This window comes from Halichoeres trimaculatus, unplaced genomic scaffold (assembly GCF_033239565.1).
Source record: "Halichoeres trimaculatus isolate MK-OKI-2021-1 unplaced genomic scaffold, fHalTri1.1 fHalTri1_scaffold_7, whole genome shotgun sequence".
In the NCBI taxonomy this organism is placed as follows: domain Eukaryota; kingdom Metazoa; phylum Chordata; class Actinopteri; order Labriformes; family Labridae; genus Halichoeres; species Halichoeres trimaculatus.
In genome coordinates, this window is record NW_027437185.1 from 20,564,627 (window position 1) to 20,588,679 (window position 24,053).

The 24,053-nt window shown below is 41.5% G+C and overlaps 1 protein-coding gene across 1 annotated transcript in view; it reads right to left on the reverse strand.

Moving 5' to 3' along the window:
* The window catches only part of diaph1 (diaphanous related formin 1), a 115,975-nt gene that overhangs the window by 15,417 nt on the left and 76,505 nt on the right, over positions 1-24,053 (reverse strand). Inside the window, exons 18-25 of the mRNA XM_074674182.1 lie at positions 4,486-4,584; positions 4,260-4,354; positions 3,942-4,043; positions 3,336-3,575; positions 2,969-3,098; positions 2,684-2,809; positions 2,392-2,555; positions 1,819-1,951 (exon numbers count right to left, since the gene is read on the reverse strand). Of these exons, the coding sequence (XP_074530283.1) occupies positions 1,819-1,951; positions 2,392-2,555; positions 2,684-2,809; positions 2,969-3,098; positions 3,336-3,575; positions 3,942-4,043; positions 4,260-4,354; positions 4,486-4,584 (1,089 nt within the window). The remainder of the gene's footprint in view (positions 1-1,818; positions 1,952-2,391; positions 2,556-2,683; positions 2,810-2,968; positions 3,099-3,335; positions 3,576-3,941; positions 4,044-4,259; positions 4,355-4,485; positions 4,585-24,053) is intronic.

Consider the following 24,053-nt stretch of genomic DNA (forward strand, 5'->3'; position numbering starts at 1 on the left):
AATATGCCACCTGTATGTAAATGATCTCCAGCCCCTGAATGCACGTACACACACACACACACACACACACACACATTCATCCCTCTGGCTCTTTTATGTTCCAGTCCTGCATGCCTCCAGAGGCTGAACATGAAATTTGACTACCGTGCTATCACCAAAAAATGTCTCAATCTGCTAAATTTAATATGTTTTAAAAATTTTTAAAAATAAATGTCACAATGAATGTGTCCACTATGTTATCCATGGAGGATAACTCTGTGGACAATAACGCGGTGGACATTTTACAACAAAAATAGCTTTTAGCCTAGCTTTATTCAATCAACATTTTTAACCAGGCACCTTTTAAAATTATGATATTTGATAATTTTCTTCATAAATTAAAAAAATTAACAAAAGAAATTTGAGTAATCTTACCACTGTTGAATTTCCCTCCTCTGGAATAACATCACATTAAAAGACTGCATCATGCTGATTTGGGTGGAGCCTTCTTAGAGGTACAGTTACTTAGGATAACATGGTGGACACTAAATCCAGGGGCAAATATTAAGATACCCGATAAGGTAAGGAGATAAGGAGGAGAAGAATGAGCCGCTTATCAAAATAAGCTTTTACTGCCTGCCAGGATGAGAGTTATAAACAAATACAGAACAAAGAACAGGTGTGTGTATGCCAGACATGAATTTGAACACACATTCATCCCTCTGGCTCTATTATGTTCCAGTCCTGATGCCTCCAGAGGCTGAACATGAAATTTGACTACCGTGCTTTCACCACAAAATGTCTGCTCCATACTTTTAACAGAGACAAAATATTCCACGAGAGCCTCAGCGCTCTGTTTCTTTAAGTGTCCTTTAAATGAACGGCAAAGAGGGGGGAGGGGGCAGGAGGGAGAGGAGATGGATTGAAGAAACAAAAGCAAGAAAGAGAGAAGAGGAGAAGCCAGCTGGAACATGGAGCAGTAGAGGAAAGGCCAGAAAGACTTTTTGTAAGAGAGAGTTACAAAACAGACTGATTCACATCACACACACACTCACGCACACACACAAAGTGAAGAAAAACTTTGGCCACAGGAAGGCTTCACCAAAACACAAGCAAAGCAAAGCAGAAACATTCTGTCGAATAAGACAAAGTAACTTTTTTAGCTCACTCACACACAAATAAGCAGAATAAGCTGAGGCTGTAGAGCATTTTGACAGTGGAACTGTGGCGTCCCAGGAGAGCTCGAGTGGAGCCAGAGAGAGGAGGAATGCACTGAAACTAGGTCACAGTCTGAGAGGAGAGGGAAAAAGTGCCTCTGCATAAATGTTTTTCTGCAAGGCAGGATTTGAGTGCTAAATGCGTGTATGTGAGGATGTGAGTGAGACGGTGTGTGAGTGTATGTGTTACGCAGGACAATATGCTGCAAGAAATTTATAACAGCATCTCATATGAGAGCAAAAATGTGTTTTTGGTGATAAAGAGATTTAGACCTTCTTTCACTTTGCTTTAATGGAAGCAAATCCCTCCTTCTCTGGAAGAGCGGAGAGAGGTCCAGAGGCTCCTTGCCTGTATACTCCTTGTCCTCAACTCTCTCTGGAGCTTATTGTCACTTACTTATTATCAAACACGAGTCATCACCATTAGATTAACTCTGGTCTATAAATTCTTATGGTTCATTCAGACACACACACACACAAACGCACACACAAAAACACCTCAATAGTGTGGACTCTGACTGCCCCCAACTGGAGTCAGAGGGAAATGCTATCTGACAGACATGAGTGTTTCTCTTTCTCTCAGTCACACAAAGGTGAACAGACATGGTCCAGCAAAAATGACCTGCGTTGATGTCAAGGAGCTGGCTCCTCTTGAGTTTCTCCTCCTTTTCCTTCTCCGCCTTTTCTCTGGCTAGTTTGGCCTTTTTGATCTTCTCTTCAGCTTCCTTCCTCTTCTGATTCTCCTTGACTGCTTGCTGGTGAGTAAAGAAGAGAATAAGAGAAAAGATGAAACATAAAGAACATGAACACGAAATAATATCAGTCACTGGTTCAATTCTGTTGAGATTAAAAATGAAAGTTAAATGAGAAATGTTATACAGATCAGATGGATGTGTGTGTATGCAAACAAAACTTCAAAACCTGGCAGTTATCCACAGTAACTGGTAAAACAAGTTACATGGGGAGACCCTCCAAAAGGCATGATCAAAGTTGATGCATAAACTGTCATAATACTGAAGTCCCTTTCTTTCATTATTATGTCAACACAAGCAGGTGTGCAGCATCCTGGTTTGATGTTTGTCTTTCATCTTTTCATCTTTTCATTGTGAGTTAAGTGGTCAGCTGGACTATTAACCACACCTGCGCCCTTTTTAAAAGCAAAAGAGTCAGCTCATTCCCATACACACAAACAAACCTGAAACATGTTTTTAAAGTTGTTGAGGTCGCCAAAGAATTCCTCCACAGAAATCTTTTTTGTGTCGAACACAAAGTACTCTCCCAGGTCATTGAATTGCTTCTCCATATTTTTATGCAGGAGATCCAGCTTAGCATACTGTTCATGAGCAGCACCCACAAAACTGTACAGATATTCTGTCAAGGAACAAACAAGTGTCATATCTGTATTTTAAAAACATTAAATGCTTATTCATGAAAAGAAATCAATTGACTGTGTTAGGCCATCGCTGAAAAGCTGTATAAAATGGATATGGACATCTTCTCCACAAAAAGGTCCTTGTCATTTTGTGGGGGAGGGAAGGTTTCCAGAGATTTTTCCAAGTCCTTGATTTGACGACCCATAAGCTCCAGGTTCTTCTGGATTGTCTCTGCCGAAACTACAGGGGACATAAAGGATGCATTAATAATGTATACACCTACTGCATAAATAAGACCTCTTTGTATGTTACCAACATTAACTCATAGTCCACACAAAGATTCAAACAGGATTTTTTTCAGGGATGGACTTTATTTCATCACTGAGATGTCCAGTGTACCTCTGCTGGCCTTTTCCACATGGATAAGCTCGTCTACAAAGCCCATGACATCAGGATACTGCTCCTGGCACACATCAGCAAGGAAATGGAGCAGCGTCTGCTTCAGATCAGCTGATTTGGTGTCACGCAGCTGAGTGGAAAAAGTATTGATTAAAAAAAGAGCATGCTGAATAGGAAATCAATTTATAGCTATCGTACGGCTGTGTGTATGGTTAGTTATTCTCACATTTTGGTACCTCATGTTACTTAACAGAGAAAGTAAATGATAGTGCTGGGGAATGGATTCTCTCTTGTGAAAAGGTGTGTGCTTCTTAACCCTCTATTTGTTCATTGATTATACATGTGCTTCTTCTACGAGTGGTTTTACCTTGCACAGGTATGACATAGAGAAGCCAAATGCTTTTCCATTACGGGAACCAGAATTCATATAGTTGCCGACAAGGAGGATGATCTCTAGCAGCTTGGAGAAGGTCTGGCTCTTCCTCAGCTCTTCACAAGCTGCTGTCACAGACACCACATCTGGCTTGATGTTGTTCAGCTGCTCCTCAAACTGCAGCTTGAACAAGATGGCTTTAAGTCGAGGCATCAGCTTCTTCACGCTGGACATCTGGGAGGAAAAAAAAGGTTGTGAGGCGAGTGAAGACCCACTCTATCTGTTTCCACTGTGTTTACATGTTTGTGTGTGTGTGAATGAAGGGGATCCCATCTATTACTCATACTTTCCACTTCTAAACAAAGCAGCCATTGTTTAACAGCCGGAGGATTTTCTGTGTCTAATACATTCACCACACGGTCTGACCGTGTCTCAATAACTGGGCATTTTCTCTGCCTCGTCTGACATCACAGTGATTTCCTCGCTTCATCTGTGGTGAGTCATTTCCAAGTCAGGTGGGAATTCAGACTGAACAGATTACACAAACATAAAAGATCTTTTTTGACCACGATTTCTCTGTGAGTCCATATGATTACTTACCACAACTCCAAATTGTTCAGACTCAGCCAAATCATCATACTCATCCTTCAACTCTGCCAGGTGACTCATCTGCTCATCTGTTGGCAGCTGCTTGACCAGGTTCTACACGGCAGTAAGAAAAAAATACATGTGACTGTTGGAGTTTGGAGACATCAAATGTTTTTGCAGCCTTCAGCCAGTATTGCAAGACAAAATTAGGACTTTATACAAAGTACAATTAAAAATATTACAAGGAAAATTTACATTTTTTCCAGCACTCCAACTATCAGACCATACATGATAAAAATGATAAACTTAGATCAGATCTCAGCTCTGTACCTGAACCATTGACTCTGTGAGGATCTTCTCATTAACCTCCAGGACGGCGTTCTTGATCTCTTCATAGGGAAGACGAAATGATCCCAGGAAAATGGCTGTAAGAGTGAACACAATAAAATGTAATTAAGGAGAAAACTCAGAAAATTTATCTCAATTAACTTGCTCAGTTACTCTGTTAACAGAGCAATTGTAACAGTATTAGGTCATCAGGCACATTTGGACTTACAGAGGTTCTGTGAAATTTTGCCATCAAGGACCTTTAGCTCCTTCACCTTCTTCTTCTGCAATTGTTTCTTTTCGTCTCCGCCATCCTGGTCTTTCTTGGCTGATGAGGACAAAAGATAATTTTGTTAAATGCAGTAGAATTCAGGAAAGATAGAAGACAGAGGACACTTGATTTAAAACACTTTTCTTTACAATGTTGAATATAGAGACTGAAAATTAGAACAGCTCAGTCTCATATTATTGTGTGTTTCTGTAAAAGCAAGAAAAAAAAAAGAGAAAGATATGTGATGGCTGACAGCTGACTGACTTGGCTCAGCGTTCTCTTTATCACTCTTCCAACTGTGTGGTGTCATGGAGGTGTTAGGATTATTGTATCAATGGCCTTCGGTAGGATGAATTGCTATAAAATGTAGCACTGTGTGAATATGACCCTGGCGTGTGTGGGCTTGGTAAATATAGTTGGACATTTGTTAGCTGCAAGGCGTTCAAAGTTTGCAATAAGCTCGCTCACACACATACGGTAAGGTTGTGTTATACGCACATACAAACACACACACACACACACACACACACACACACACACACACACACACACACACACACACACACACACACACACACACACACACACACACACACACACACACACACACACAAACTTGTTCTGACAAGGTCAGGATGTGACTGTAAGGATGTGTCAGTGTGTGGGGGTGAATGTGCACAGGATGAGGATTAAGAGTGAAAGATGAACATGCACATGGGGCTGACCTCTCAACGGCCCACTCTGCACAGACACATTAAATCCAAAACCAGCAGAGAACTGGATGTCAGCATCGTTCATTTGTTTCTGCTTCAAATATACAACCACTCATATTCCAAATTAACCCAAAAGTGATGAACTAAATATAGCGAACTGAACTTGAGTCAAAACGAGAAAAGTGTAATTTTTCATGCACCAGACATTTTCAGTAAGCAGCTCTGAATCTGGGGTGGCTTTCTCTTATTATCCTATCATATCATAGTTTATCTGTAAACTATTATTTATAGAATGTTGATAAACCTTGAATTAAAATAAGTAATCAAAATGAACATAAGAAATTAATTTTCTTGTAAAGAATATCAGATTCATAGGTAAATAATAAGTGGGTACCTCAGTGTTACTGAAATAACATTGGAATATAAATTACAACCAGCTTCACAAAGGAGCCTAAGAGTTAAGCTCAACATATTGGCTTAAAACTAAAATTTGGAAAGAGGCAAATACACCAAATTCCACCGATATAATAAACTGAAAAATAATGGGCAGCCCCATATTTGGCTCCTGTTTTAACTTAAACTTGAATTGAAGCAGCAGTCTGTAAGGTACATTTAGCTAACTAATTTAGGCACATTTAACAAAGTAAACTATTTTATTAAATTTGGGTTTAATTGTTGTACAGTTGCACTTCTCATATGTTCCCAGTGACAGAGGTTACGTTTACTGACAGTTAATTGTGAAATTGGCCAAATTTGCCCTGGTTGTTGGTAATGTTTTCTCAGGGAGACAGCATCTAGCTTTCAAGTAGGATTTCTCTCATTCTTGTTTGAGAGCAATTATCATAAATAAAAATACAGTTTCAAGTATATCTTTTTCTGATTTTGCACAAGAAATGAATATTACACAACAAATGTGATAAGAGCATGCACCATAATACAATATGCTACTTCTAATACAGAGGAGAGTTGATAATCTCTGTAAAAGCGGCCTGTTAGGTTCCAGGTACAAAGTGCACTGTCACGATGTGCTGCTGTCTCTCTTCATGATATTTGGTCTGGAAGCAGTAAACAGCATCAATAAAAAGAGTCCTCTGAGTGCTGAACAGCCCACCTGTTTCCACTGCCTGGTGATGACCTCATGCAATTACAGAGCTACAATTAACCCTCTCAATACAAGATACAAGGTTTTGGATTAGCAGCCATCTGGAAATGAAAATTACAAGTTGTATCAGCATTTTCAGATGCACTTTTTTACTTGTGTGTTTTTCAGATTTTCTATCTAGAGTTACCAAACCTTAAGCCCTTAATTCTGCACATGTTGCCATTTGGTTATTTAACCTCCTCAGAGTTATTCCAGCATTTTCAATACCAACAGTCCACATTCAAGTGCATTCACTGTGTACACACTATTCCCTACACAGACAGCCACTTCAGCATAACAACGCACTCATCCGTCTCTCCATCCCTCCATATGTGCAGTCACATAGTGCTTTGTTTCTGTGTGAGAGGCCAATCAGTGGGACAGTCTGTTAACAAGCCCCGGCCCTTTAATGAGCTCCTCAGCTCATTCATTGGGAACATACACATACACACAAGCAGCCAGTCAGTCAGAGGACAGTAGCCTCAATACGTTCCTTTGTTTCACTCAGTGTCACATTCTGCTCAGTGAAACTATAACATCTTTCATATCCACAGTCAGACTCAAGCTTTAGGCCAATCTGATCTGTTTTAACTCTGGACTTCCCCCATATGAGTATAACTTGTGTGAGATAGCTTAATCGTCTGTGTGTATCACCACCATGAATCAACAACATCATTGTGTGTCCAACACTCCAGTCATAGGCCCTGCTGAGAGCAGGAAACCACAGCAGGAAGACAACCATCAGACACACAGAGGGTAGGAAAATCCATCAGGACATCTGACAGGAAACTGCATAAATATCTTCACCAAACACACAAACACAGCTGAAAGGCAAGGAAGTGACAAGAATCTACAAATAAACATCTTGAGAAAGAGGCCAAAACACTGAGGCCTGACCAAAATCATTCACATATTCAAGAATACTCAATGATAATATGGAGAAGAATAAATAAATCAAAAAGTTACTGCAACAAAGAGTGAAAGCTGTAACATGTAAATACTGTGCCAACATATATAAATGATCAACATTAACACTGCTAATGGGGCTGACAAGTATTTACAGTATGTGTATGGTAAAAAATGTCTGACACGAACAGCAAATAATCTCAAGGGATGACAATCCTGTTAGTCTGAGATGACTAACCTAGTTAAGGCATCATGTCAGTGGGTCAGAGTGTGCCTGTGTGTGTGCTCATCTCGGAGAGATGGAGAGCCACTCAAGGAGCATGTGTGTGCATCCGCTGTATTACAGCTACAGTGCCAACTACTCTCTAGCCAATAGAATCAGGCCCAGCTATGCTGACATCATAGCTGATTCATAAAATGGGGTCTGGTGTGGAGATTGTAAAATGGCTGCTCCGTGGTTTCCACATGCAGAGCCCGATTCATTTATGAGCTGATGGCACCTCTGGTGGTGGCTATGTGGTACTGCGCCCTTTTACACTTAGTCATTGTGGGGGAGGAGAGGATGTGACTGAAGCAGAACATATGTGTGACTACACACACACACACACACACACACACACACACACACACACACATACACACACATATATGAACACACTTGTGGAGAGCTGACATCCACATGTTTTATCATCCCAGCTGCCTTTTTGTTATGCCTACACACAAAGACAGCTTCTTTTGTGGAAACAAATCACTACCACCCTTACCACCACCACACACACAAACACATGCACATACAGACACACACACACACACACACACACACACACACACACACACACACACACACACACACACACACACACACACACGAATGCACGTCTCTTTTACTGGAACACCTCCCCCTCGTCTCCCCAACAGCTGCCTGGCACTGAGAGATGATGAAAAAATGAGGGAGAAGGGGGGTTGTCTGCGTTTGTGTGTGCTTGTGCGCGCAGACTTGTATGAATGTGTGCATCGTGAAAGAAAAACTAATTTTGTCCATTTCTGACTTCTGGTTTTTATTAAGTGGAAAGAGGAAAAAAGAGACGGAGAGGGGGGAAGGGGACCAAAAAGGGGGGCACATAATCATGAGGAGCCAAGTCATGCTGAGGTCCCTGTCAATATGTAACTAAGTGTGCGCATGTGTGTGTGTCTGTCTGTCTCTAACTGCACAAAGAGGAGTCTGTTTATCAGTCAGCAGACCTGAGAGTACCCCCCTCCCTTCCTATCCCCTCTTTCTCCTGTTCTCTCACTCCTTAAAAGGAGAAAATGTGTGGTGGAGAAGGTGATGGGTAGCCAGGCTTGGAGTAGAAAAATAACTGGAAAAAGACTGATGAAAAGGAAAAAGAGAAAGAAAGTTCACACAAAGAAAATGAGACAAACATAAAGAGGCGAAAGTGTGGCAAACTCTGACATGTAGCCTCAACTTATATAAAAGTTCAAGGTCTCTCCCAGAAGCAAAGCCTCTGTCTGTTCTATCTCTTCTCGTGTCTTTCATGCACTCCATTCATCCACTCATCACCACTCCCTGTTTGTGCTGCCTGAAGTTTATTTTTAACCCACTAAAAGCTTTCAGATGATGTGCTCCTTTGTATATCTGTACCCCCTGAGTGTTTTTCTTTGGCCCTCTGGTGGCAAGATAGCAGAAAAGCACAACATTAACTTTATATAACTTCAAACTAAGTTTTTTTCCATTCAGCGTTCCAGGGCTGGAGACGGTCTTAACTGGAACAGATGAGAGGGTTTTAGTTTCAACATCAATATCTTTGGGCTGAGTAGTTCTTAGGAAAAAGTGCTGTGGGTTGCTCAGAAAGAACCACAAAGAGACACAAATAAATCTTCTGCCAAGTTTTATACACCAGCAAGGACTAAAAACTTTTTATGAAAACTCACTGCGGACATGTAAAGCTATTATTTATGAAAAGTTTTCTTCATGAGTGCTGAGGTTTTAACAGAGGAAAGAGAAGAAAAGGAAAAGAGAAGGAGGGGGGAATGAAGTTCTTTGTCTGAAGCAAACAGGAGGCAAACAACAGCAGACAGAAGGACAGCTGTAGCCCTAGTCCCTTTAAACTTTAAATGTCCAACATTCTGTCACTTTCTGTATAAGTGTGTGTGTCTGTGCATACGTGCGTGCGTGTGTGTGTGTCACAATGTAAGCAAGTTTGACAGAGAAAGAATAAGGGGGTTTCCACGGTAACCTTGAGTCTGAAAGAGCCTCTTCATCCTGTTTTTCCACTGTGAAAGGAAACAGGGAGAAAAAAACTGACTGTGTGTGTGTGTGTGTGTGTGTGTGTGTGTGTGTGTGTCTGTGATTGTGTGAAAAGGACCAGATGGCAGGGTGGGGCAGGGAGGAGGGGGACGGGGGCAGGATGTGGGAGGGCTAGGACGCTGGGGGAGGACCTGAGGGAGGGGCTTAGACTGTGCTCCCTTGCGCTCCCCTGGTGCATGAACAGTGTAACTGCAGCTTACATTTTCTGTTCTGCATTAACTTTGACAATCTCCCACTAAAATTGTTCAAAAAACATAGATAAAATAATCAAAAATTCCCCTCAAATATCCAGTCATTCATGACAACATAATCTATCATCTAGTCATCAAACCTGGCATGATGGTGCTGACTTATAAACCTCTGACAATGACTGAAGGTGGCTTAACCTCTGAAATGCTTTTTTTCCTCAATAATGTCTTTGAAAAGTATTTTCATTTATCTGAAACTTATAAAAGAACAGCTCCAGGACTACAGAGAAAGTGCTTTGCAATGTAATAAGCACAAAAAGTAAACAATCATATATATAAAAGCTTATGACTAATTGTATTAATATAAAAATTAATATCTCAAAACTGAAATAACCATCCTGCATCCCTTATTTAGGATCACATTAGGCATATTCAAACAGAATAAATAATTTGATGTCACATGTAGGTATTTTAACTTGCTTTCATAGCCTTTGTAAAGATCTGTTAAATAAATGTGTAGACATAACTTTAAGGGCAGGTTGAAAACAGAAATTTTATGCTTTGATGTATACATTATTTTAAAATAAGGATGACAGATAAGATACATTAGAACATTTATAATGGACCACTGCTAAACTTTCTGTTTTATATTTGCCTTGAACAGAAATAAACGCTAAAAAAAAATCATGTTTCCTTTTATTAAAAATGTTTCTTTTAAAATAGTTTTCTGTGTTTATTCTAACTAAATGTTTAAATTACAGGAGGCACAAAGTGTGAATCCTTTCACAGTGAGGTTACTTTTATCCATGGAGTCACAGTGCCCTCCACTGGTGGTTTCAGGGTACTGCATCTACATGGCAAAAAACACAGGCAAACCCCTACACCTGGATACACAGTTTATCACCTTCACAGTCCTCTTTGTCAATGTTAATTGTATGACAGATAGAGATAGGGCAACAAAGAAGTAAAGACTGATTGATTCATTGTGTGTATGTGACAGTAAAAGGGGGAGGGTGGAGGTGAAAGAGTGAGAGGAAGTGCTTGGTGTGATGTGATGAAAATAGTGGGTTTGTGCATGTGTGAGTGTGTGTGGTGCCAGTGTTGTTCTCTCAGGGCCATTCTGACCCCTCCCTGCTCTTCTGGCCATGAAGGTCTTCAGTGATGACGCACACCAGGCATGTAACGGCATCACTGATGAGACACACACACACACACACACACGCGCACACACACACACACACACACACACACACACACACACACACACACACACACACACACACACACACACACACACACACACACACACACACACACACACACAGGGAGTATGCTGCCTGCATTACTGATAAGGTGCACTACAGTCGACACACCGACACAGCATTACCTTGAACTTGAATTCGCACTTGCTGAAACCACACAAACAGCTCATAAATCCCCACAGCAAATAACAGAGGACACCAACAGACACCTCACTACTGCACACACACACACACTGCACAAACATACACACACACACACACAGACGTGCACACACACTCAAGGAGAGGTGAGCTGCTATGGTGTGCTTATTAAATCAGTCCTATATCAGCCAGTCTCCTTGGGACAGCAGAAAAGATTTACTACAGCAATTACACCGGCTAATTACAAGGAGGAGAGATAGCAGGAGTGAGAGAGAGCTACAGAGTGTAAAGGAGAAAGGGAAATCAAATCAAAAGAGGAGAGAGCAAATAAAGGTGTGAAAACTGAGACGATAAGCAAATAAAAAGGGAGGAGAGAAAGAGAGAAGTTTGTTTAAAGGACAAAGACGGTGCTGGAGTGACCTTGAGCCAGCAACAACACCTGAGCCTTTAATGGGGAACATGGAGACAACAGAAAAACAGCAAGGTTCAATGTTTGAACTCACAAGCCAGCTGTGTCTTTGTGTGGATGTTGCCGTGTGTTACTAACTGTGTGTTTGTGTGCGACCCACCAACTGAGTGAGTCACTGAGTATGTAAGTAGTTTTTCTGGTGGTACTCTGGTAGTCCGGTGGTGCTTTTGTGTTTGTTATTCACAGTGTGAGTGTCCTTGATGCTACTCTGGCCTTCACAGCAAAGTGCTCCCTCTATGGGGAGGAGAGGGGATCACAATGCCTGGAATTAACCTTCACTCCACTTTTGCAGTGGTGCAAGCAGGAATTTAAGTTTTCAGGTTTTACAATTTGACTGGTACATCAAGCTTTGAGAGGGCAAAGTAATTTGAATGAGACGCCCCAAACTCCTTCTCAAGTCAATATGGCAGCTTAGTCTTTCAAGGTCTCTGCACTTCTACAGTATGCTTTACCGCTCATTCTTTTTTCCTTTAATAGCTTAAACTTAGTCTGACAGGATCAACACTGCCTGTGAATAGCCATTTTCAAGTCCCACCATCTGAGAAGGATTGAGGTCTGGGCTTCAAGACATAAACATTTTCTGCTTAAAATTGTGTGAATAAAGCTCTGTCTGTCTGGCAGTACAGCCAGTCATTGTCCTTCAGAGAGGTGTACCTTCACCTGTTCTCCTTCCTGCAGACTGGAAATGTTTTTCTCCACAAGCCAAAATCCTGACTAGTTTTTCATTACTTGCTGATGAAAAGCATTCCCACAGCATGATGCCACTGCTGCAAGTGCTACGCAGTGATTTTGCACTGAAGCCAAAAGTATAAGTTTGATCTCCTCAGACCTGAGCACCTTCCCAATGTTTGCTGTTTCTCCCATATGGTTTGTGGCAAACTCAAAAAACATGTCTCTTCACAGCTTTATTCGATCAATCACCCTCTGCTAGCTACTGTTCCATAAAAGCCAGATTTGTGGAGTGCACAACTAATAAGTGTCCTGCAGACAGATGGTCACACCTGAACAGAGGATCTTTAAAGTTGTCTCTGCCTTATCCTCAGCTTAGTTGGGCAGCTCTCCTTGCTAGAGCTGCTTTGGTGCCATATTCTTCTAATGTATTCTTGATTGATTTAACAGCTCTGTGCCTGGTATTAAACCTAGGAGTATTTCTTGTTCTAACCTTACATTCCCCTGTTTTTCTACCAAGTTTAATCTCTGTTTTATATTTCAAGTTTCTTAGTGTTCATGGTTCTGTTTGTTCAGAGATGTTCCCGAACACTGACAACTCCAGAAGAAGTTTTATTTAGATCATGCTTTACCTGCAAACATTATGTGACTTCTAATATAATCTTAGTCAGGAGGCTAGTGGCAAAGTGTTTCATATTCTTGGCTGTTAATAATTCAACTGTGTAATATACCACCTCACTTCAAAACTATATGGCTATATTATGTTGGTCTATCACATGAAACACTGAAAAAAAAAGCAATTTTGATTTGAGGATGTAACATGATGAAATGTGGAGAAGCAGGTGAATTCTTGTGTAAGACACTATCATTAAAGAAGAGTCATGCTGGTATGCTGGGTTTTAATCATCATATGATTCTTGTTCTTGGTTCAGTGGATGTCAAGGAGTGACATCTGCAGAGATTTACATATTTATTGCACATATGTGTGTGACAGACTGACAGATGAGATAAGTGTTCTTACAGGCAACCTGTGAAGGTCTGACAACGTCCCATACTATATCAAATTCTCCTGAGTTTGCATCTTCCCCACATTTAGCTGGAGCAGGAGACATATAAGATGGCTGTGACTAAATGATGGGGTCATAGTCTTTTGATTAGAGCGCTGGGATCACACCCCTAGCTTTCTTACAGGGATCCTGCAGTCCAGCAAGATACTCAACCCTAAAACCGCCCTCAGTGGCAGGGCCAGCAGTGTGTGAAGGGGACTACTTAATACTGATGGGTGCTCAGAGCAGCCATCGGTGTGTGAATGGGTGAATGTGAACTTTAATGTAAAAGCACTCTGAATGGTCAGAAGTGCAATGCAGTCCATTTACCGTTACGAGTACTCTCTGGATGTAGTGTCTGCTGAATGTAATGACATTTCCCTGCCTGTAAGGTGTACTGTCCACTTTTAACGTGTCTGTGACACTTTCACAATCATGCAGAAAGTCTCATTTACATTAGCACAGAGGTAGAAATGAAAACTTATAAATTGGGTTTCAATCTCAATTAAAAAGTTGGATGAACTGTAACACACATGCACCCCGTGGGCCCCACTTTGCTCTGGGCAGAAAGGATTAGGTACTTTGCTCCTGTCAGCCCTCAATATTCATTATTACCTTATGGAGAGATAGCAGGCATGGAGCAAGTGGGAGCAAGGAGGAGCAAGAAAAAGGAGGAGTGCAAAGAAAGCGCATGAGAGGGGCACTTTATGAATACGAGCAGTTCTGACTTATGCAAAGCAAAATAGATGAAAGGAGAACAGAGAAAAATGAAGGTCTACACGGTGTCATGCCATGGAGGACAGTTAAAAGCTCATCGTAGGGATGGAGCACACGCTCATCCGCCGTTAATCCCCCAGTCTCTGTCCTCTCGTCTCCGAGCATCCATCCCTTCACTTGTCTTTATCTCTGCTTCAGTGATGAGGACAAAGGAAAGCACTCACTCATTTTTCCCTCCCTCCCCAGCTCTCTCTTCCCTTCTCCTTCTCAGCCTCTTAGGGCAAGACTTGCAGGCCTGATTAGCAATTGTGACTTGACCGCATGGTGGAAAGATTGGCACACATGCACAAACACACACAGGGGCATGTGCGCACACATATGTATACACACACACACAGAATATGTGGCAAAGAGGAGGACTTGGGCCAGTTTTGCTCGGTCTAATTACCCCTTGGGCACAGCCAAGAGCCAGTGAGCAGGCTGGAGAGGAGGAGGAGGGAGTTGCCTTTTTTAATGTCAGCCATCGCTTGCAGGACACAAATGCTCACACAGCTATACACACACACACGCATGTTGAGTAAGTCTGTCTGACCGTAGGCAAAAAAAAAAAAGAGAGACAGAGAGAAATGTAACGGGTGTCACAGTTTTTCACAGCCAACATGTTAATATGACCAAGAGAAGGAAAACAGAGGGGAGAGGAAGAAAGAAAGGGAAAAGGAGACAAGGAGAGTAGTGCTGGAGAAGAGATGAAGGGGATGAGTAACAGAGAGGAGCAACTGCAATGGGAGGCAGCATTGTGGGTAAGAGACAGTGGAGCAGAAAGGATGTGAGATAAGGATAAAAAGAAAGTGTGATATGGTCAACGGAATAAGAAGAAAGAAGAAAGGGATAAGAGCCCAATTTCCCTAAGACTTTTCCTTAATTATGGTGATTAATAGACTCAAGAGAAACAAATCTCACATCTCCATATTTACACTGACACAAAAAACGTAGTGTATCTGAATCATTGGAAAATGAAGCACTCATCTTGTAATCCATACTGCTAAGAACCTGGTGAACATTTTTTCAAATTTGTGTATGTGAAGCTTTCTCTTTGTTGCAAATGCTTTGGGAAAACTACTGCAGGTGTTTGAAATACATCAATAACACAGGATCATAGTCAAACTAAGTAGCTGGAGGGAGATGACAACTATGATCTGGCAACCTCCACCTTTGCGTGGGAACCTGGGGAAAAGTCTCTCTCATCAAAGATCCATTGGAGTGCTGCAGGGTTTCTAGGTTGTGAAATCAGTTTTACCCCCTCCCCTCCAAAAATAAAACCTCACAGATTCCCTCAAATAAACTAAACAAGAAGAATAGATATTTAAGCAGGGAGACAGACGTGCAAATCCTGCTCTAGAACATCTGTCTGCTGGCCTCTGTGGGGAATTGGCTGTAGTTGGGGATAGACAAAAGGACACACATGCATGCACACAAAGACACAAACAAAACACCAAAACACAAGCACAAAAGTACACAGCTAATCCCACCATGCGCTTAGTGAGCCATCAGGGGACGTGTTGCCAATCAGACAGCTATGTGCGGCTGGGCAAATGAAAACAATCAAGGAACGACACACAATGTGGTGAAGAGACTGGCTCGTGTTACTGTGTGTATAAGTGTACAAGTGTGTTGATGTTGTCGTGTGACAGTGCTCACAGATTCATGCACACATAATGCCAACCAGAGATCAGCCTCTGTGCTAACTCTGAATTCCTGGGGGAAGCGTGTGTGTGGAAGATTTTATTTTGTGTGTTCTGTAATGGAAAATGACTGACATGAGGGCGGCATGTTCAGAAAGGGAGTTAGGGTTTTTGGGATTCACTGCTGACGGGGGATCATGTAACTTTACTGTTGTCACAACACAACATTGTTTTTTTGGTTCAGAGCGTCTTTGGTCCATTCTAATAGTGTGTCCCAAATCGCATACTTCCATACTCAAATACTCCAAATTTTGAGTATACTGCGTCAAAATGAAAAACAGTATGCATAGTATGTGAAAAATGAGTATGCAAAAGTACCCGGATGATGTTCTCAAATCGGCCCGGATTTTGAGTATGCAGCTGTGGACACTCAACGCACTCATTTCCTCCTCTGGCAGCAATGGCGGAAGAGAGCTGTGGCCGTTCGCTCAGCACGGTAAAATTACAAATAAACAATACATACCGGGACATCTTCAGCCAGTAGAAGGAGGAGATGTTGTTGGCGCCGATTACGGCGTAGCAAAGCGCGATTGAAATTCGTTGTAATTACAACGAAAGATGATAAGATCTTGATATTTTGACATGTTATTAGTTGTGTTTAATATACTACTGAAAAGGCTTTGAACATTTGCGGGCAAATAGTGGCGGTATTTGGCGGAAATGCGCTGGAAGCTGGTCACAATTAGACGCAGAAGAAGAAGAGGTCGACATCATGTCGTCATTTTCGGTAAGTACGGCGCTCGGCAGTATGCGATTTGAGACAGCACTACACCCTCAAAATTCGCGCACTAAGCCAGTGAGTATGTAGTACGCTTAGTACACTCAATTTGAAAATTTTGAGTACACAGTATGGAAGTATGCGATTTGAGACACACTGTAAGGCTTGTTTGGCTTCTACACCTTCTACATATTTACCTAATTTGTCAGTGCTTGTATGGTGTCCATAACGGTGGCGGATCAGAGTGCTGACACATAGTGAACCACTGCAGTGAGGTAGCTCACTTTGTTGCTGAGTATGCTAACTATCTGTAGAGGGACTGTAGCTCTGTGCTTTACTTTGTTTTAAATAATTTTTTGTATTGTTTCAAAGGGGTCAGAAATTACCCCAGTTGTGGTTTTCCCACTTGCATGTGTATAAAACACAGTGCTGAACTAGGGATGGGTACTGAATTAGGTACTTTTATAGGTACCGACCAAATTCCATCGGTGGTACAAAGTACTGATTAATGTAAAATCAAACCACCATGTTCAGTACCATGTTTCAGTACCTAAACACATCCTTGTGAGGGAGGAAAAGGGAATGGGAGGTTTGGCGATTTTCCATGCTGAACATGAACACAGCATTGCAAGTTTATATGCTGAGAAATAAATAAGTTAAATGGAAAAACTATGAAATTTTATTATGAACTAAATTTATATCTCTTACCAGAATAACACACAAATGTACCAAAAGTTGGTAATGTTAAAGACTGATGCCAATTGTCAGGCACTGTATACTTTCAAACGTGAAAGGCACCCATCCCTATGCTGGACCAAACGGTTCACAGAATGAATGCACTACAAGAATAATCTTTTGCCCTGCACATTATATCTGCACGCTACATTGGTTGTGTTTTGTTATTTAACCCTATAGAGCTCAGTGTCAGCGCTACATTAAGCATAGTCATTTTCAACAGCTGGTAGGTCTGAAACCAGATAAGATCAATCTTTTTTTTTTTTGCATTTACAATCTGGGGAGTTACTCTAACATTTCACACATTTACAAGTCTCAGAGCACTTTTTTTAAATTTGCAGTGATTGATTTGTAATAATACACTACAAAACGCACATAACATAAAACTTTCTTAACAAGACAGTGGGTATTAGCAGCACTTCCTATGTTGACGAACATGATCACGTGAAATTTGAAGCCATTTGCGTTCCTCTATTCTGAAGCTTCAACTAAGTAAAAACAAATTTCTTTTAATTTCAAATGAACTTTTTATGAATGACCACAGTTTTATACATACGTGTGTTCAAAAGTATCTGGCACACTTAGAAATTTAATTGCACAAGCTGTTTTGATGTTAATGTGGTCTCCCTGCAAATTCTGCACTGTAATTTAGTTTTCATTTTTTACAGGTTACAAATTGAATATATCTCATGAAGAAAGTTATGTAAAGACTCCAAATAATTTCCCTTTGGGTTTTGTATGGCTGAACTAAACTGGGACAATGAGATACGCTTTACCATGCCAAGAAATGCCTTCCTAAAATATTGTAACAAAAAGACTGTGCAGTATTTTCTTCATTCTACCTGTTGTTTGTACTGTGCACCAGTGACCTAGCGTGTGTGTGTGTATGTCTTGCAAGATATTGCTCCTCTCCCTGGCTTGTCTCTTCTCACGGCTCAGTGAGTGTGTCAGTCTGCATTGGCCCTCTTTCAGGAGCTACTGAGAGATGGCAGCACCATTAAAATTTAACCCACTATCTCACCACTCTCCCCACACTGACAAGAGACGGAGGGAGAATGGCAGAGATAGTCGTGCAGGCGTGCAAAGATGTACAGGCATGTATCTAACCACAGATACACACTCACATACACAACCTCAGACACACACACACACACACACATATTCCCAAGGAGAGAGTCAGATGTGATGGCGAGAGATGGGGAGCGACAGAGCGAAAGATCCTATACAGATGGAAAGTAAAGAATAAGATGGAACAGATTACTGCTTCAAAACCACACACATACACACACACACACACACACACACACACACACATCTGATGCATGGACGTGGAAAAGAGTGGCATCAATTCAGCAGGGGAAATGGAGAATATCTACGGGCCTTACATGCCATCAGTCTACACTAACCCTCTATCTAAATCCACAGTTCTATGCTTTCTATTACCTTCTCCATCATCACATCTTATTTTCACTCATTCATAAGCAATTCTTCTTTCCTTCTAAATCTATCAATCTTCTCTGCCCAACAATTTGATGTATGGGTTTTCATTTTTCTGTGTTCCCTCTATCTGTCTCTGGTTCTTTCTGTTTCAGTCCTTTTCTGCCTCAGTGGAGTGTGGGATAGCAGGCAGTGCTGGGAGGCCCATGGTCTCTTAATTAAGAACCAAGGCGGAACAAGGCCACAGTTAACAAGGACACTCTCACACAGTCGTTTGCATGACTTTACAAGTAAAGACCTGCACTGTCTACAGGCAACAGTCCTAAACCACATGACGACCCTGAGCCAAAACACTGATGAAGACCTGATTCAAGATGTCCTCACTCGTACACTGTCTTTCCTTGTTGGGTCTGAAGCTCAATCCTGCCCTGCACAAACAAGCACTCATCAAAACACAGAACAGCAGAAACTGTTAGAGACTTGCGTGCGCGCACACACACACACACACACACACACACACACACACACACACACACACACACACACACACACACACACACACACACACACACACACACACACACACACACACACACACGCACACACACACACACACACACTTGATTTCCCTCCTCTTTCACACATCACAACACCTAATCAGAGGCTGAGGACCTGGGTTGAAATCTGCAGGGCCAAGACTCAATCAGCTAGTGCAATCAGACGCAGGACACACACACACACACACACACATTTATTCACACAGCAACAATTACATACAAAGACGACACACAAGTAATAAGCCCTGAGCTGATGGACGAGAGGAAGGCCATTACATTATTCAGTCTACCTCATCACCACTGTAACCAACACACATACACCGAAGAGGAGGCGGGATGGAAGTAGCTATTTTGAGAGTGTGTGCGTCCGTTCTCTTCGAAGGTGACTTTGGGCAGGCTGGAGTGGTAATTGGGTACACATACAAATGCCTTTTTCTTCCTCTTCCCCACGTCCTCTTTAAAGTCTTTCTGTTTTTTTCTTCCTTCTTTTCCTCCTACCATGATCCCCCCTTTTCCTTCGCTGCAGCTCCTGAACGTGATTACATTTCCGGCACAAGTGAGGGGTGAGGAGAGCGGGCAAAGGAACGAAAGGATAAGTGAGAGAGAAGGATGATTGACTCCAAAAACAAAGAAGAGGAGAAGTCAGCTCCTGCACATGATGGTAACAAACAAACTTAAAAGAAAAAACAGAGTATTGCAGACACACATAAAGAAAATGAACACCTATATAAAGCATGTATCATTTACAGAGCAGGGGAGCGAGGAATAGGAAGAACATGTGAAATGTCACTTGGACTGTCATCCTGATCTTTTCTGTTAAGATGCATGCAGACACACACACACACACACACACTCACAGGGCAATGACCATCTCATTTCCTCAGACGAGTGACATTTCTGTCTCTCCTTCTCTCTAACTCTCTTTCTGCACGGTGTTGCAAAATTAGCATTCCTCTCCCTCCTCTGCTTCTCCCTCCCTCGACGGCTGGACAAGAGGTGAGGACCACAGGGAGGGAAGAAAGAAGAGAGAAAGAAAAACGAGGAAGATGGGAACAAAAGAAGACATTAAGAGAAAGAGAAAAGTCGGAAGAGAGAGAAAGAGAGAGCGGTGGGGACAAAGAAAGAATCAGAGAGCTGAGTGCGGCGGGCAGAGGGAGACGAGGGACGGGAAGACAAAGACTGAGAAACGCAATGGAAGAGGAAAACCAAACACAGCAAGTGGACAGGGTGCAGACTTGTGGTGAGAATGAGGAAAAATATACCCTCGAGGGATTTTTATCACCATGACAACCCTCTCCTGTCTCCTCTTCTGTCCAGTCGCATGATGAACTCCTACTACTTTACTCGACCACAGCAAAGACAAAACAACAACCATCACAGCCTGATTATTTATTTGAGGTGTAAAAATTATCCGTAATAAGTCCCATCACTTTAAAAGATGACAAAATATTCAACCTCCATGAATTAACAGATGAATGCAGATTGTGTGTGAGCTAACTTTGTTTATTTTGCACAACTCTGCTCTTTGACTGTGCATGTGGGTGGGTGCTCCAATCAGCGTGCGTGCTTGTTTCTACAGGGACAAGGTAGAGGGCCCACAGAGTATGATTAAAAGCTGGAGGCACAAAGTCCTTGGGACAAACTGCACCAAGAACTTTATGGGGGAGAGGAAAAAACGGGGGAGGGAGGAAACTGAACAAATAGGAAAACTGACCTTTAAAAACACAGAGTAAGACAGAGAAGCAGCGAGAGATGAGAGGTGAAACAGGAGATGGGGTACTGGGAGATGGACTGAATAATATTATGCTGAACTGAATGCAGCAAAAAGAAAAAAATGTAAGCGAAAGACAGAAAAAGGAAACATTGCTGGACAGAGATGTTTGTGAGGGAGGGCAAGAGGAGAAGGAGCAAGACACAAGGAGGGAAAGAAGGACAAAGACAGTGAGGAAGAGGAGGGACAACAGAATCCTAATCAGAAATCTGAAGAACAAAATAATAAGGCTGCCTGACAGCAAATGTCAGCTCAGGGAGGGTAGCAGATGGAGGGAACGAGGGAGAGAAGAGAGACAGAGCAAGACAGAGAGAGAGACAGGAAGGACTAAAGAGGGAGGGGAGGAAAAGAAGAAGAAAGAAACAAACAATCAGAAGGAGACAGGTGGGGCTGGTTTGATGGAGACACTGCTCCCTCCATCAGGAAAAAATACAATCTTTCTGATGCTTAGAAGCAACACATCATCCGGAAATATATTCCCCATCTCCCACTGGAGGGAAACGGAGCCTCCAGGTCAGGCGGGTGAATCCTTCTATGATGGTGTATACGTGTGTGCAGAAATGTGTGCGTTAGTACACTAACAAATTCATTGCCTGGCAGGGAGATGTTGCCCTTGAGCCAACCTTGACTGCTGTTTCACTCTAGCTAAGCTTTGCTTTAATTCCCAAATCAAAAAGCCATCTCCCTCTCCCTCCCATGTTGCTTCACCGTGTCTTGACAGGGAGGTAGGATCCATGCTGTCTATCACAATGCTCCTGTTGCTTTCCTCTTGAGGCTTCCTTTTTCATCATAGGGAGTTTGACAATCTTTAAAGTAGCTAAAATGATATATAAAAGACGGATATATAGCTTATTTTTTTGACTGCTCAAACAAGCTATTACAAAAAGTCCACAAATGGCCATAATGAAAAAGCTACAATGTGTTGAAAAAGGTAAAAATGACACCATTTGCCAAGACTGGAAAAAGTTATGCACAATGTCTATTTCAAAGCCACAAATCTATTACAGTGTGATTAAAGTGACTGAACTTTGGCCACAGCCTTTAAAATTTAAAACTCAACAGTGTCAAAAAGCCAGCAAAAAGTCAGCGGTGAATTAGATAATCTATGCATGGTGTTAAGGTGAACATGAACAATGTGAATCTTAAAAAGAAATCAAACTTTAATGATTAAAACAGTTCATTTAAGTTAACCTTAGGTCAACGGGGGAGAGCAAGGGTTGAAGTCACAGATTTCATTACAGATCTGCATGACAAGTTCTAGTCTCTTTGTTGAATTTCTCAAGAAGCAAAAGCGGGAGGTGTTATCCAGGGCGGCGTTGATTCTGCTGTTAGAATCAACTTTGGATATATCTTTTGTAATGAATTTGCATCATTTAACTTGTGTTGCTTCTTTGATCTCACACCCCTGTTTTAAAACAGTTGTTGCTGGCTTTGCTACTTAACACTTCAACGGTGACTTGCAAAAGTTCATGAACATTCAAAACCCAGAGAGTATGTTCTTCAGGTATAGATTTTGTATCATTAAGGCTTCATCAAAGAGTGCATGAAAGAAACCTCAATGACTGTGAAATTCCTGTGTTCAGAAAGACTAGTAAAGAGGATTTATTAACAAAGATAGATCATTTTGGTGATTTTTGTTAGTTTTTGAAAGGTTCGTAAAAGCCATGTTGGTAATAAGGCTGCTATGCTTTTCGCGCGGAGATCAGACCCACGAGGTTCGGGCGAGAGAACGCGTGGGGCTTTTATGCTTTTTAGCACCCCCGCAGCATCCGTTGGTGTACAATCCCAAACTGCAGGGGGCGGTGTATCACAAACCTACATCTACCAGAGTACTAAACAAGAGTTGAAGAAGTTTGCCTTTGTTTACAAAGAACATATCTGTCCCGGAGATTTTTCCAGGTTCTTTTAACCGATTTCTCTTCTCTGCCGAGAGTGGCCGCAATTTCACTCCATGAATTATTTACCACCTGGTTATCAAGGTGATCTCTGTGTGAAGAGTCATACAGAAGCCTGTGTTTCTGTACCACTACTACTACTAGGAGTAGGGTTGGGAATTGATAAGATTTTGTCAATACCGATGCCCTTATCGATCCTGCTTATCGATCTGATTCTTTATCGATTGCCTTATCAATTCCTGTTGTGAATTTTCTTGGTACAAAAAGTAGCTTTACAAGTTTTCTGTGTCAACAACATTTAATTGAGTTTATACTGTAAGTGAATAAAATTTAATTTGTCCCTGAGTCTGGATATTTCTGGGCATAATTATACAGAAACAGGTAAGAATTGCACACAATGTGACGTTGATGTACTGTGTTGAAATATATTAATAATTGAAGTATGCCATCTAATGTCTCAAAGTGGTTATAGCAATGGTTTAAGTTGTTTGGAAGCTCTCCGTAGTTATGAAGTCAGCCATGAGCCTTTTAATTACCTGTTAGATTTTGACAATTCTCAGTATTTTTTACAAAGAGTTGGTGTGATATGTTTCTGTGATGAAAGTTGAAATTCTATTCTGAAGCTGAAGTTATACTGATGTATGCTAACTGCTAGCATTTCAATGCAGTTTCCCATACACATTAGCCTCACGCTTGTGCTATTTTGTTATTTTGGTAAATAAGGTGATTTACACCATTTCAAATGTACTGAATATGAATCTCCTGAGAGAGAGTAATGTACATTTCAGTCAGTTCTTCAGTTAAACTTCAAGCTGAAAATACTGAATCAGAGTTTTCTTGAAAAACGTTATCTACCTGCTAAGCTAAGATAGCTGCAGCAGACTAGTTGAGATAAGGCCTGGCGGCTCCGGCACAATGTATAGAATTGATAAGTGAATCGTTAAGCACAAAGGCTAACGATATTGATGGATTGAAACATTTCTTATCGATTCTCAACTGGAACCGGTTTTCGATTCCCATCCCTAACTAGGAGATCCCATTCTTTGGCCATCTTGTCCATACATCTCAGTCCGGCAGATTTAAAATTTTCAAGTGTGCACAGCGCAAATGT